Source organism: Tamandua tetradactyla, chromosome 6 (assembly GCF_023851605.1).
Source record: "Tamandua tetradactyla isolate mTamTet1 chromosome 6, mTamTet1.pri, whole genome shotgun sequence".
Lineage (NCBI taxonomy): Eukaryota > Metazoa > Chordata > Mammalia > Pilosa > Myrmecophagidae > Tamandua > Tamandua tetradactyla.
The window spans coordinates 140900033-140912907 of NC_135332.1; the positions used below are offsets into that span (position 1 = coordinate 140900033).

A 12875-nucleotide genomic window follows, 5' to 3' on the forward strand; every position below is an offset into this window, starting at 1 on the left:
AAGCTATTTTAATGGATACATTTAACTAAATTTTTATGGAAGTAAAATTAAACATTAATATTCATTATACTTTTCGTAGAAAATCTATCTTGGTTTACAACATGGTTTTATCAATATGTATGCATAGAAAAATATTCATATATATTTAAAACATATTTTTAATTATATGGTAACAATATTACCAACTTCATTTCCAAAAATTATATTCAGATTAATATCTAGCCTTCATAATTATGCTTTCTTTTGAAATATTTGCTCATTATTATATTAATTGCTAGCTTTGCTAAACCATTCTATGTGACACTATGATTTGTTTATAAAATTTGAGACTCATGTGCAACTTTTATTGTAGTACATAAAACACTCTGTCCAAGGAAACAAATTTTGTTTCAAAAAAAGTCTATAAGTTTTTGTGTGCATGTTACTAAATAAAACAGCTCAAACAGAAATATGAGTTTACACTTTATTTTGGAATCAACTAGAGTTGAAATCATTCTGGGGTCCATCCTGTATGCCAGTAACAGATCATAGCAGAAAATTTCATAAACAATTTGAGTTGTTTTCTCTATTTAAAAATAAAATGCTAGTTCATATATTTTGATAAGTTGGAAAATTTGCCTTTTGTTTTTAAGTTCTTCCCACTGTCTCTTTTCATATTAGCACTTAAACTTGATAGTTAGATCAAACCCCTCTCCATCAAGGGCAACTGCTATACTGATTTTTATCACCACAGTTTGGCTATTCCTGCTCTTATTCTTCATATAAATGGAGTCACAGTATATATATACCCTTGCGTCCGGCTTCTTTCACTAAGCAGTTGGTTTTGTGTTCATTCATGTTGCTTCATTAACAATATCTTATTCCTTTGTATTGCTGAATAGTTTTCCGTTGTATGGATATACTACAATTTCATTATCCACTCTCCTGTTGATGGTTGTTTCCAGTTTTAGATATTATAAATAACACTGCTGGGAACATTTTTGTACAGACCTTTTTGTGGACATATGCATTTGTTTTCTGTGGCTAAATACCTAGGAGTAGAACTGTTAGACCATAGGATAGATCTAACTGTATAGGAACTGAAAAATAGTTTTCCAAAGTGGATATACCTTGTGTGTATGCTCCCACCAGCAACACATGAGCATCTCCATTGCTCCCCATCCTTCCCAATACATGGCATTGTCAGTCTTTTTATTTTGGGCCATTCTGGTGGATGTTATATTTTCTTAATATTTGTTCAAGGTCCAATTCTGTAGAGTCACAAGAAAAGTTTTGCTTCCTGGTTCTTTCAGTTTCCCCTACTTCCTTACCTTTAGAGAACCTTCATTCTGCCTTCTGCCTTATGATTTAAATGGGGTATAGGAGGAAGAGACAAAGGCCTTTTTCTCCTACATGAGGTTTGTGAGGATGTTCATAGTAGGAGTGGCCCTATTTCATTTTGGAGAGTTACAATGGCAGAAGCAGGATACACAATGCCATCGTGCACATAACCGAGGCCGGCTCCCTGGAGCACAGACTTAAGATGGAGGCTGGGGCCTGCTGGAACAGAGCCAAAAGAGGGCCGCAGCAAGATGGCTTGGGGTGAGAGATTTCTTTTATGCCCAGAAAAAAAAAGCTATTCTAGGGAGGGAAGAAAACACTACAGAAAATGCCTTTGTGTTATCCTTTATTAGTGAGATTACTCTTTTTTAAAAAATATGAGTTTCTTTGTCAGTTGAACTCAGCTTGCATTCACTAAGAAGTGAATGTAACCACACATAGAGGGATTTTATTGTGCTCTAGTGATTTTTAAGAAACTGTTTAAGGGAGTGGAATTTAGCTTTGGAATTAAAATATATTATTGATGATTTTATTGAAATTTCAGATCAGTGAATAAATGAGGTTGTCCATATGTCATTTGCCTAATCTGCTTTTCATGGGAACAATGTTACTTTTCTCTCTACTTTTGGAAGAAAAGCAGGATGTCATTTCTCATGTCCTGAAATGCACGAAAGAGTTTTTATAAAAAAAAAAGCTTAGAATAGTTTCAACTGGATTCCTGGCATTTTTAAATCTTTTCCCTTTTAAGCAAAAATCTGATTTGGCATAATTATAATGAGTAAGGTAATCTGGCCTTAAGGAAGCCTCATTACACAAGGTAATCAAATAAAATAGATTGATATGTTCTGCTCTGGCATGAAAAATATTTTAACCTTTTCCTGATTTATTGCACAAACTTCTGGCAATTGAATTACAGGGATTGTGAGACCTGCTGTGTTCTGGTAGTCATTAATAAAGGCAATATTTTAAATAGGCTTTATTAAATGAAGGATGGGAGTGTATGATCATTCAAATTACATCATTTTATCCTATCCCTAGGCAACTCTAAAAACGAAAAAGACAAAATGAGTATGGGTAATATTTTTCAGTGTTTCCTTTGTTGTCATGTTATAGGAATATTATTTTCTCCATACTTTTATAAATACATTAAAATGTTAGCCTCTTTTGGTAGTACAGTTCTTGCCAACTTCCTAGCCCACATTAGTTTTCATACTTCACTCTAAAATAAAGGAATGTGTTAGAAATGCTTGTGAGACTTCTTCATATTATCTGGGCAAATGGGTTTCTTTGGCATTTTTATTTGGCCAACTCCATTACTGATATATAGTGTTAGTTTAGCCACAGTGCTATTACTAAAGTGCAAATAGTATTGTACTCAAGTACAGCTCTATTATAAAAATAATAGAACTGATATATCCATTCAACATAATTATAACTGTGTCACCAGCACAGCTTTCCTTTTATCTTTAACGTTCCATGCAGTATAGATATAGATCACAGATTATTGTTTCAGTCATTACTGCTAGGCCTTCATGCGACTTGTTTTTCTTTCAGTGCCTAGATATTTGCATTAGACTATGAAGCACATCACAAAATTACTTTAACTCTCATTCATCTCAGTGTGTTCTTGGTCTGGAGCCCTTGGAGTTCCAACATTCACACAATTTCTACAGTAAACCTGGGAGCTCTTTGGAGTCTTATTTGAGTTTGTGAATTTTATTAAGCAGGAGAGGGCTATCTTGTGCATAGTTTGCTTTCTCCTGTGTAGAATTCCATTACAACCACAGGATTTTATAATCTTATGTATATAATTATATATAGATGAATGTCAGCCTGGACAGAGTTAGCAAAATATTCCCTTTGATTTTAGGACAATCACGTTATGCTGCTTTGAGAATGAACATGAGTAGGCTTCAACTCTCCTCTTTCCTTTATCTCTTTAGCAGGGATCCTTTTTAACTGATTTTTTTCTCTCTATTGCAGAGAAAAGAAATTGTTTAAAGTTAAAAGCCTGGCTCTGAGCATCTGGAATAGAATCTTCCAGTGTTCCTAGGATGGCATGGCTCTGCTTAGATTCCAGGGGTAATATTTATCAGAAAACACCATATGGTTTCAAATCAGTGTGATGTTTAGCATGAGCGTTGGTTGAAGCTCAGTGCACGTAAAGAGTATATCTTGACTTCTCTGATACAGTTACTAACTCAAATTAGTCAACTGCCTTTTTACAGTTAATTCTAAGATTGTGCCAAAATAGTAAGGCTTATTATGAATTATTGTGACAGAATTTTATCTCATTCGTTCTCTATTCCTAAAACCATGAAGAAAGGCTTCCATTTTCTCCAGACTGTTTTACCAGCTTACTAGAGGTTGCCTACTAGGCACAGTGTCTGCTCAGTGCTTCCCTACTCCTAACCGGGTCATGATTTGACCTGGAAAGACCCACAGCATAGCTTATTTTTATAGTGCATGAACTTCATAAGGAAATTAGGTAGGCATGCCAACATACACAAATCTGAATTGAGGTGTCATGCCTTAGGCTCACAAGTGACTTACATGGATCAGAACCTTTGGGGCTAAATTAACCCATTACATGTGTTTGGGTCTTACAAAGTTACAGAATCAGCAAAGTATTCTTTTGAATCACTTGCACCATTTTAATTTGCCTGGAGCTGCCTTCTTCCCTCATCTTTACTCCAGCTTCTAAACCAAAGTTTGGCAAACTTTTTCTGTAAAATTCTGATAGTAAATATTTTAGACTATGGAACCATATGGTCTCTTTACTCAACTCTGCCATTATAGTGCAAAGGCAGCCATAGGCAATACTAGACTAATGAGCATGGCTATGTTCCAATGAGACTTTATTTAAAAAAAGCAAAATAGGTAGAAGATTAGATTTGGCCATTGGTTGCCAACCACTGTTCCAAACTTTTATTGGGTTGAAGTTTGGAAAACTTTTTTCTGATGATTCTTCCAATCCTACAGTCACATCTTTTGAAAGAAGTCTGTAGCACAAAATGTATTTCTAAAATTTAAAGCTTGTGTCTTGGTAGGCTATTAATATGACTATTGTTTGTAAGCTAAGCACCCAAGAAGTTGCAATTGGCCAACAAAACATACCATCACTAAGTTGGTCTAAAACCTTAATTATGCAGTGAGCCACCCAATAGGCATAGTTACCCAAATGGAGGAAAGGAGTTAACACACTTTTCCAATATTTCTTCAAATAAGAACAGAACCCTTTATTAAGATAGATAAATGTAATAATATTCAAAAATATATCTAATGTGGTTTTTTTAAGTCTATACATATAGAAGGATCTTTTAAATAAGTGAACATTTTAATACATCTTGACAACTGTCTTACTAATCCATAATGATTATCATCCACTGCTCAGTCATATCCTAGTTTCATCCATAGATTTGCCTACAGCATTTCTATTTTAAACCTGAATTATTGCCTAGGAGTGAGGCTCTTGATGGAAGACCCCAAGACCTCAGATCTTTTGGTAGCCGGTAGCCTTCTGGCAGTTTGTCCTCCACTTCTGGCAACTATGATTTTTCTGTGCTTCCGCTAGACTAGTGCATAAATATCAAAGAATGGTCTGGCCGAGATGGCTTGAGGAATGAATAGACAAATAATGCTTTCAGGCCTGCAGAGGCAATGCTAGAAATCAGGTACTGGGTGGTAAATTGACTTTTTACTCTGAAAAGCAGTATCTGGAAGGCACACATAGATCATACTAAAGATATATCTAGTTTGGGGGCTGAGGATCAAGTAGAGGAATAAGAAGCAGAGCTGTGGGACACAGTTGTGAGAATAGCCTGAATAATTTTCAGAGCTCTTTATTTTTCTCTCTGGGACTCATTTTAATGGCCCATACCTGTAGGTATTAACCCATGTCTATGCTGTCTTAAAGATGCTACTTGTCACCTGATAAAGTTGGTCTTGGCCTGACTTTCTGACTTTATTATCAATTAGTTAACATCCGTAATTCTTTCTGATTCGACTAATCTCTATTTTGTGTAAGAAAAACAAAGTCATAATTTATTTCTTAAAAAACCAAAGGTTAGAATTTTTATTCCTTAATTTCTTTCAAAAGACCTCACTCTTGCCTGCTCTTCTCAAATTCTTGCCTTGCATTTGCAATGACTCATTCTAGAAGCTGAGGTTGCCCCTAGCAACCAACGGTTTGTCTAAACTACTTTAGTTTCAGAATTCCCTTAAAGAAGAGCTTCTCAGAATCTCAGAATCAATTTCTACAGAGCTTTTATACCCCACACAGTAAAACATATATAAACAGCAATTCAAATTTTAAAAGCTTTACAAGACTTTTCAACAAAGGTTTAAAGTGGTTTTGTTATATGAATTATTTTTAAGATTAGACAATCCCCATTACCAGTTAAAATAGGAGTTTAATTTGCTTTTATGGATTCCTATAGATTTCATGTAATAAACTCATCCAATAAGATGCACCACCCCTGGAAATCAGAGGCAGTGCCATGGTAAATACCTGTAGGTGTGCTTCAGGAAACTCTCCAGGTGTTAACTGAGGGCTAGAAGGTTGTATGGCATGCAGCTATTTCCTGCTCACTGGCATAGCTGGATGTTTTTTCCCCCTCCTAAGCACTGGAAAATACTTTATTATACCCTGCAGAGCTAAATGAGACGCAATCAAGCTGTTTTGTCATTTGAATTAGGAAAGGTCAAAGGGAAGAGAACATAATAGTCAACAGGGAAAAGTGCTCTCTGAAAATTGCCCATTTTTTCCATGTAAGGGAGAGTAATTTGTTCCTTTTATTAGATCTGAAAATCCAGTAACCTACTAGAGATTTTTTTAGATAGACTTATACAGAGAAAAGAAATCAATAAGAATTTTGGTTTTTGAAAGATTCCATATCCCAAACAGATAGATTACAGATTCTTAATATTTTCAAGAAGTTGTTTTAATCCACTGTATCTATGTGAGTTTTATAAATTAGAGTACCCTTTCATAGACATCATCTCATTAATAAGAGTAATGTCCCTTGTTGTTGCCAGGCCATGTACTGTTTTCTTTATTTCACAGGTGAGGGGACAGAGACTCAGAGTGGTGATGGCATACCCAGAGTTGCATAGCACAGCCCATAGGGTACCAAGCCTGAACTTGAACCTACTTTTCTGTCTCCAGACTTCAGCCTTAATGACTCCTAGGACCAAGAACTTCATGCAGCCCACCTTAAATATAGGTGTCTACCCACTTCTCATAATATGAAGGACATACGCACCAATATATCCAGACTTGATGGAGTAATACATTATGCTCGAATAAATGAATGAAGATGTCACCTCAAGGTGCTTAGTTTAATACATATCGCCCAGAATCATATACTGACAATTTTTAAAATACAAGATAAAGCCAAAGGGGTATTGCATAACCATGCAGGCATTAGTTATCACTATTATTCTCAATGTTTTGTACTTGTACTCTCTCTGGGGAATATAAAAATAAATATATGTATTTGTTCATGATGTTAACCTGCTAAAGTGATAAATAAATCACTTCACTCTTCAGCATAATTTTATCCTAGTTTGGGGCATTTTCTAACTCAAGTTTTAGCTGGACAATAGATAAATACTTTTTAAAATATCAAAGAGACGCGTTAGTGATATGAAACTCTTATTCACACTGATATGTGTTAAGATCATTCTACTGTTTAAAAGACTGTCTTCAGATCAGAGGCACCCTGGGATACCACCTTAGGCCATTTCCTACTGCCTCTAATCTTGAAAGAAAGAAAAAATGAGAACAGAACCCTAGACCTTGGGAGATGGAAGTAGTATATGTATATATCTTTCAAATTGTTGTCTACATGTACTGTGCTTAGACACCCAAGAAAATATATTAGGACTCTGCAAACTGAGTCTAGCTTCCTTCTTTCAGGATAACTGTGACTGATACACCAAGGACAGATCACTGCTTGTTCTATTTTTAAAGATTTCCAGACACAGAGATTTATCATGTCAGTACTTTTTACTTTATCAGACAATAAGTATATCCCAGACCAGGTCCATTTGGTGATGCCTTAATTTAAGGATGAAATTTAGAACACTAAGGGGCAATTAAAACTAAGTGGCTGTAGGGTCTCAGAGTTTGTGTACCTTAACCCCATCTGCCTTAGAAGTTCCTGCACAAAAGCATGAAAGAAGGATAGGTGAATAGGGAACATAGGAGCGGTGGTGAATTGTGAATTGCAGAGAAGAAATTTTGTCACTGTTTCCAAATTTAACTCATAGCACAAAAGACAACACTTGCTCTTGTTTTTCGTTGTTTTTAAGGAAGTGAGCTCCAATTTATTCTTTTCTTTGGTCGAATAATTTGTAACCTTTAATATGTTCTTTTCTTCATAATTGAGGGCTCAGCTTGTTAGTATATTCTCTGGCCACATGTTTTCTGAATGTGTTGGAAAATTGCATCTGCCAAAATGGATTGGTGTTTGCTTTTTTTTTAAGTGAAAGGCAGCTGTGATCAAGAGCCGCCGTTCTTGGATAGTTTAGCCTGCCAAAGTCAGTCTAATATGACAGAAGTGGAAAGGGAAATGAGGATCAAAGACATAGTCAAGAGTGCAGCGAATAGTTGGAGCCCAAGGCACTAAGCTTATTGGCTTCCCGAGAGCTTGGCAAAAAGGCTATGGCCACCCATGGGATTTTTATCTTCTAATCTTTTAGGCAATTACCTTAATAGGGTACTCTGCAGTTATGGCTTCATTGAAAGGCTCTATTTAAACATCTTTTTATGGCTCACCAAGACAAGAATGGAACAGATGAAGAGAAAGAAAAACTGTTCACGTGTACACAAAGCTGCTACCTTCAATTCTCTAAAACTGCAATTAATGCCTAATTATACTGACATTCCTATTGTACAAAATGTTGAGAATGCAAATATAATTTCCCAGCTAATTACTTCATTATATGGAGGTGACACATGTGAAGTAATAAATTAACATCGTCTTCATAAAAGCCAGCAATTGTGGACTTTAATATTGAAATTTTCAAGTGAAATGAAGTGCATTTTTCTGGTGACAACTCTGATTAGATCAAAATGCCTTCTATATTTATGAGTATAATACCACCCTCTCCTTTTAGGAGATATTTCATCAATAAAATATGGTAGTGAGATTTATATGAGTAAATTATTACTAACAGGGCAACCCAAGGGATGTCACAGAGTACAACAACCTGCAGCTGCAACAGTCCAAACTTCAGATGTCTTCTTAAAGCATGGTTCAAACGGTTGACATATGAATAGTGGTGAAAGAAACTTCCTTATATACTCAAAGAACACAACCATTTACAACTCTTCAGCTGGAACAACAGTATATCAAAATTCTCAAATTTAAACTAGAAAATACTGGTGGACCCTGAGAGAGGGAGAAAAGAGGGGACCTGAAGAGTGGCAAAGTGAATTTGGTTGGAAGATATTTAACTCTCCATTTCTTTGATTTAAAGAATATCAGTTGTAAGAGGTACTATTAGGGTTAATACAGATCTTCAGGAAAAATAAAACATTAAATATACAGGTTTTTTTTTTCAACTGACAATAGTATACAATACCCAATAACCCTTTTGTCTTTAGAGTTAGTCTATGTCTGAAGCAACTTCAATTCAGAATCTAATGATTGCTCTGAATACCTTTGGGTCATTGGCAGCCAAGCCTCACCTCAGAGTGATGCACTGATTTGTGTAAACTGTGCTCCTTGTTTTGATATCTTTAGCACCTTTGGGGTTGACAGTCTAATTATGGGGCATATTGAATACAGGCTTCCTTCTGCATTTCCAATTTGGCTAAGCTTTATTTTCCCATTTGTTTTTAATTTTAATATATCCAAAAGCTGTACAGCTACTCCTGAAAGTCTAAGGAAACTTTGGCAGACTGTCCAGTACCTGCATGGAAGCCCTCCGTGAGGTATATCATTGCTTATATCCATCTTCCTGAACCTTGGACTCCCCAGGATCTTTCTGTATATTTGACAATTTCTACTGCCTTTTTTTGGTCTCACATGTGAAATTCAATCTTCCTTTACACCAAGTTTCTGAAGAATTTTAATCAATAATTGGGAATTCAAATTTAAAATTTAGTGATGGGTCTTGATACTTAAAATAACACAACTAAAGTATAAAATGTGTTATCAGAGTTCTTCTCCACTGATAAAATTAATGGACAAACAATAACAACTAATATAAGATATCGATTGTTCTTTTCCTGGTGTCTGGCAAATTTCTTATGGAATGTATCAACAGCAAGATGCAGTCCAATTTCCAAAATTTTAAAATTGGAGAAAAATATGATTTTATAATCAAGGAAATTAGATGTTTATCTGTTGAATTAAATAGTGGCAGAAATAATATAGACAAAAAAGCAGAAAAGTAGTTTTCAAGTAGTTTATTGATTCCTGATTTGCCTGAGATAGTCCAGTTTTCACCCATCCTGCCATATGTATTGATAGTGCCCCTTTTTACTCTCAAAAGGATTCTAGCTTGGATGATAACATACATAGTTACTCTACTTATTAGACATTCTTGATGATAATAATAACAATTAGTCTTAAAAAAGCACTGAATAATTTGAAATAGGATATATTTTTCAATTGCATTATCTCTATAATCATCAGAACAGCCTTATTAAATAAATCTTCGAATTGAATATGAATCTCAGTGAGAGTAAATGGCCTGCCAAAGTCATTTAGCTGTCTAGGGAAAAGTAGCTCTAGTGAGTTTAGTAATAGTAATAATAGGAATGATTATCACCATCATTTTTGTATTATTACAGTAATAATTAAGCCACCATTTACCCATCAGAGGGTCTTGACTATTTTTTGTGTCATGGACCACTTTGGGAGTTAGGTAAAGGAAGCTTGTTGCCCTCTCCTTGAATAGTATTTCTGAATGTATAAGGTAAAAATATATTAGCATTACAAGGAAATAAATTTTATTAAAATATATTTATCTATTTTTAAATGGAATTTGTGGTATAGTCATACATTTTTAAATGTATTAAGTAAAGTCTGGCAGTATTATCTAATTATTATGGTAATTTCAAGGTGGTGATGAGCATAAAGATTATTTTGAGATTTCTGCAACATCTAATATGATATGAAAATATCTGTGATTTGTGTTAGAGACAAAGTGACAGCTTCTACCAATACTACCATGGTTTGTTGCTTACATTCATAATTGAAGGAAATGCCAAATTTCAGTTAGAAGTTAATGAAAATAAGCATATAATATTTTCCCATTCAGGCTCACAGATACCTCCCCTTACCCTCACTCTCATTTCCACCTATGAACCCCTACAGGATTCCAGATAAAGAACTTCTGCCTGCAAAATAACTATTATCCCCATTTTACAGATGAGTAAACTGAGCCCTAATATTTTTCACTTCATGGCCAAGTAGTGTGTCAGAAGACATTAGGTTCTATACATCAGCTCCTCTTGCTCCTCATTGGCAACCACTACTGAAGTGGGAATTGAAGTATCCACTCCACTCCTGAGACTGCCTACCCCCCTCAGGATTGTTACACTAAACTCCTGCATGCTCTCCAAACACCAGTGGCACCCTTGGGAAAAAAGAAAGGATTATATTTGGGAACAGAAGGAGAGGTCTGTGCACCTGACTAACTGCTACTATTCAACTTGCCTTGAGCATTTCTAGTGTTCAGTCTCCCTTAAGTAGTCTGCAGGTGGCTTCCCACATGATCGTTTCCAGCGTATTTGATGCTATTTTGTGCCTTAGCTATTTTCCTCTTCTACCTTTAGGTGATTACTGCTGCTGCTTATTACTATTTTCAGATGAGGGAAATTGTTTTCTTCACCTCCCTAGCTCACTACGGGTACTTATTTGGATTTTTTTCTATAATCGCTATAATTCCTTACCCTCCTTTTATCTAAGCTATACCTATTAAATTACCTTAACTTTTATAGAAGCTAAATTGCTTCATCTGTTTATTATTTTCCTTGAGCTTATCTGAATGCTTAAAAATTTACAAAGTATGTGAAGCAATTGCTAAAGCTCTAAGAAGTCCCAGGATGCATTTATTAGTTTCTGTAATTGTGTCTTACTGATTATACCGTGTATTATCAGCCTCATGGTATACTAACTTAAGCATAACAAACTTTAAGGATTTCTTTTTTGGAAAATTATTTTATCTTTTTAAAATTCTCTTCAGATACCCAGTTGGCAGTCTATCTGTCATTTTTCAGCCCCTTCTCCTCCTATGAATGGTGGCCATGTTAGTTTGGCAAGTCTTAAACATTGATAAAGTTCTTATCTTCGATGATGAAGATGATGCTGACATAGGGTCTACTAAGAATGTATTTACCCATGTTTTCACCTGACAAGAAGAAAACTTTTGCTGCACAGTCTCCAGAATAAGACTATCTTATTACTCTGTTATTGAAGGGACATTAAAGCTTTCATTTGTATTTAGATAATTTAAGGCCAATTTCTTTTCATTGATATCATTCTATATAGTCTTCTAGAAAGTACTCTTTTAACTTTTGTAATAAATGTTGTAAAAAGTTGTATATTTCTAAAGACTTTATAAAATAGAAACTAAAGATTCAACTTAACAACCTTAGTTTTTGGAACGTATGCTTCCTTAAGGAGAGAAAAAGTAAACTCTAAAAAGCTGACATTACCACATCATCATCATCATCTCCATCATTATCATCATCATCACCATCATAAGTAAAAATAACATCTAGTTACATGCTTGTATGGGTCTAAAAATACATATAAATAAGTGTGTCTACACATGTACATGTGCTTAAATACATGCATACATATACTTTATTCATTCACTCACCACATGTTTCGGAGTCTTCTAAGTGCCAGGCACTGTTTTAAACTCTACTCTCATCTTGCTTACATATAGTGGATAAAAATTAGGTAACAAATTGGATAAAGAGGTAAAATAGTATGTTAGATGAAGATAGCTTCTATGGAAAAAATAAGACAGAGGAGAAAAATAGGGTATGTGGAGAAGGGGTTGTTTTAACTTTTGATTAAAACAGGAAATCAAAAATTTTTTATTTAATCAAAATTTTTTATTAAAACAGGACATCAAGGACAGTTTCACTAAGTTGATAATACTTGACTAGGACCTGAAGAAGTTAAGGAAGCAAGCAGCATGGATAGCTGGAATAGAGCATTCTAGACAAAATGAAGAGCTATTGCAAAGGTGATAATAAAGGAGTGTTCTTGGCACTCAAAATAGCAAGGAGGCCAATGTGCTTGAGGTGGAGTGATGAGGGGAAAAGTGATAGGAAATGAGATCCTCGATATGCTCAAATCCTGTCAGGCCCTGAGGCCATTTTCTTTGAGTGAGATTGGAACCTTTGGAGACTTATGAGCAGATGAGGGACATGACCTGAATTAATATTTAAAATGATAGCTCTGGCTGCCAGGTTGAGAATAGATCCAGGGGCTCTAGAATTGAAGCAAGGAATAACCCACTGAGAGATGGTGGTAGCTTGGACAAGTATGGTAGCAGTGGAGAGAATAAGAAGTCATCAGGCA

The 12875-nt window shown here is 35.1% G+C and overlaps 1 protein-coding gene across 4 annotated transcripts in view; it reads left to right on the forward strand.

Moving 5' to 3' along the window:
* Positions 1-12875, forward strand: part of CPQ (carboxypeptidase Q) — a 570439-nt gene that overhangs the window by 431417 nt on the left and 126147 nt on the right. The window contains exon 7 of one of the 4 annotated variants that reach the window (XM_077167280.1): positions 6386-6605. The exons of the other annotated variants lie outside the window; for them this stretch is intronic. Within the exon in view, the coding sequence (XP_077023395.1) occupies positions 6386-6571 (186 nt within the window). The 3' untranslated portion in view covers positions 6572-6605. Of the gene's footprint in view, positions 1-6385; positions 6606-12875 lie in introns of those variants that run through there. 4 annotated transcript variants of the gene reach the window in all.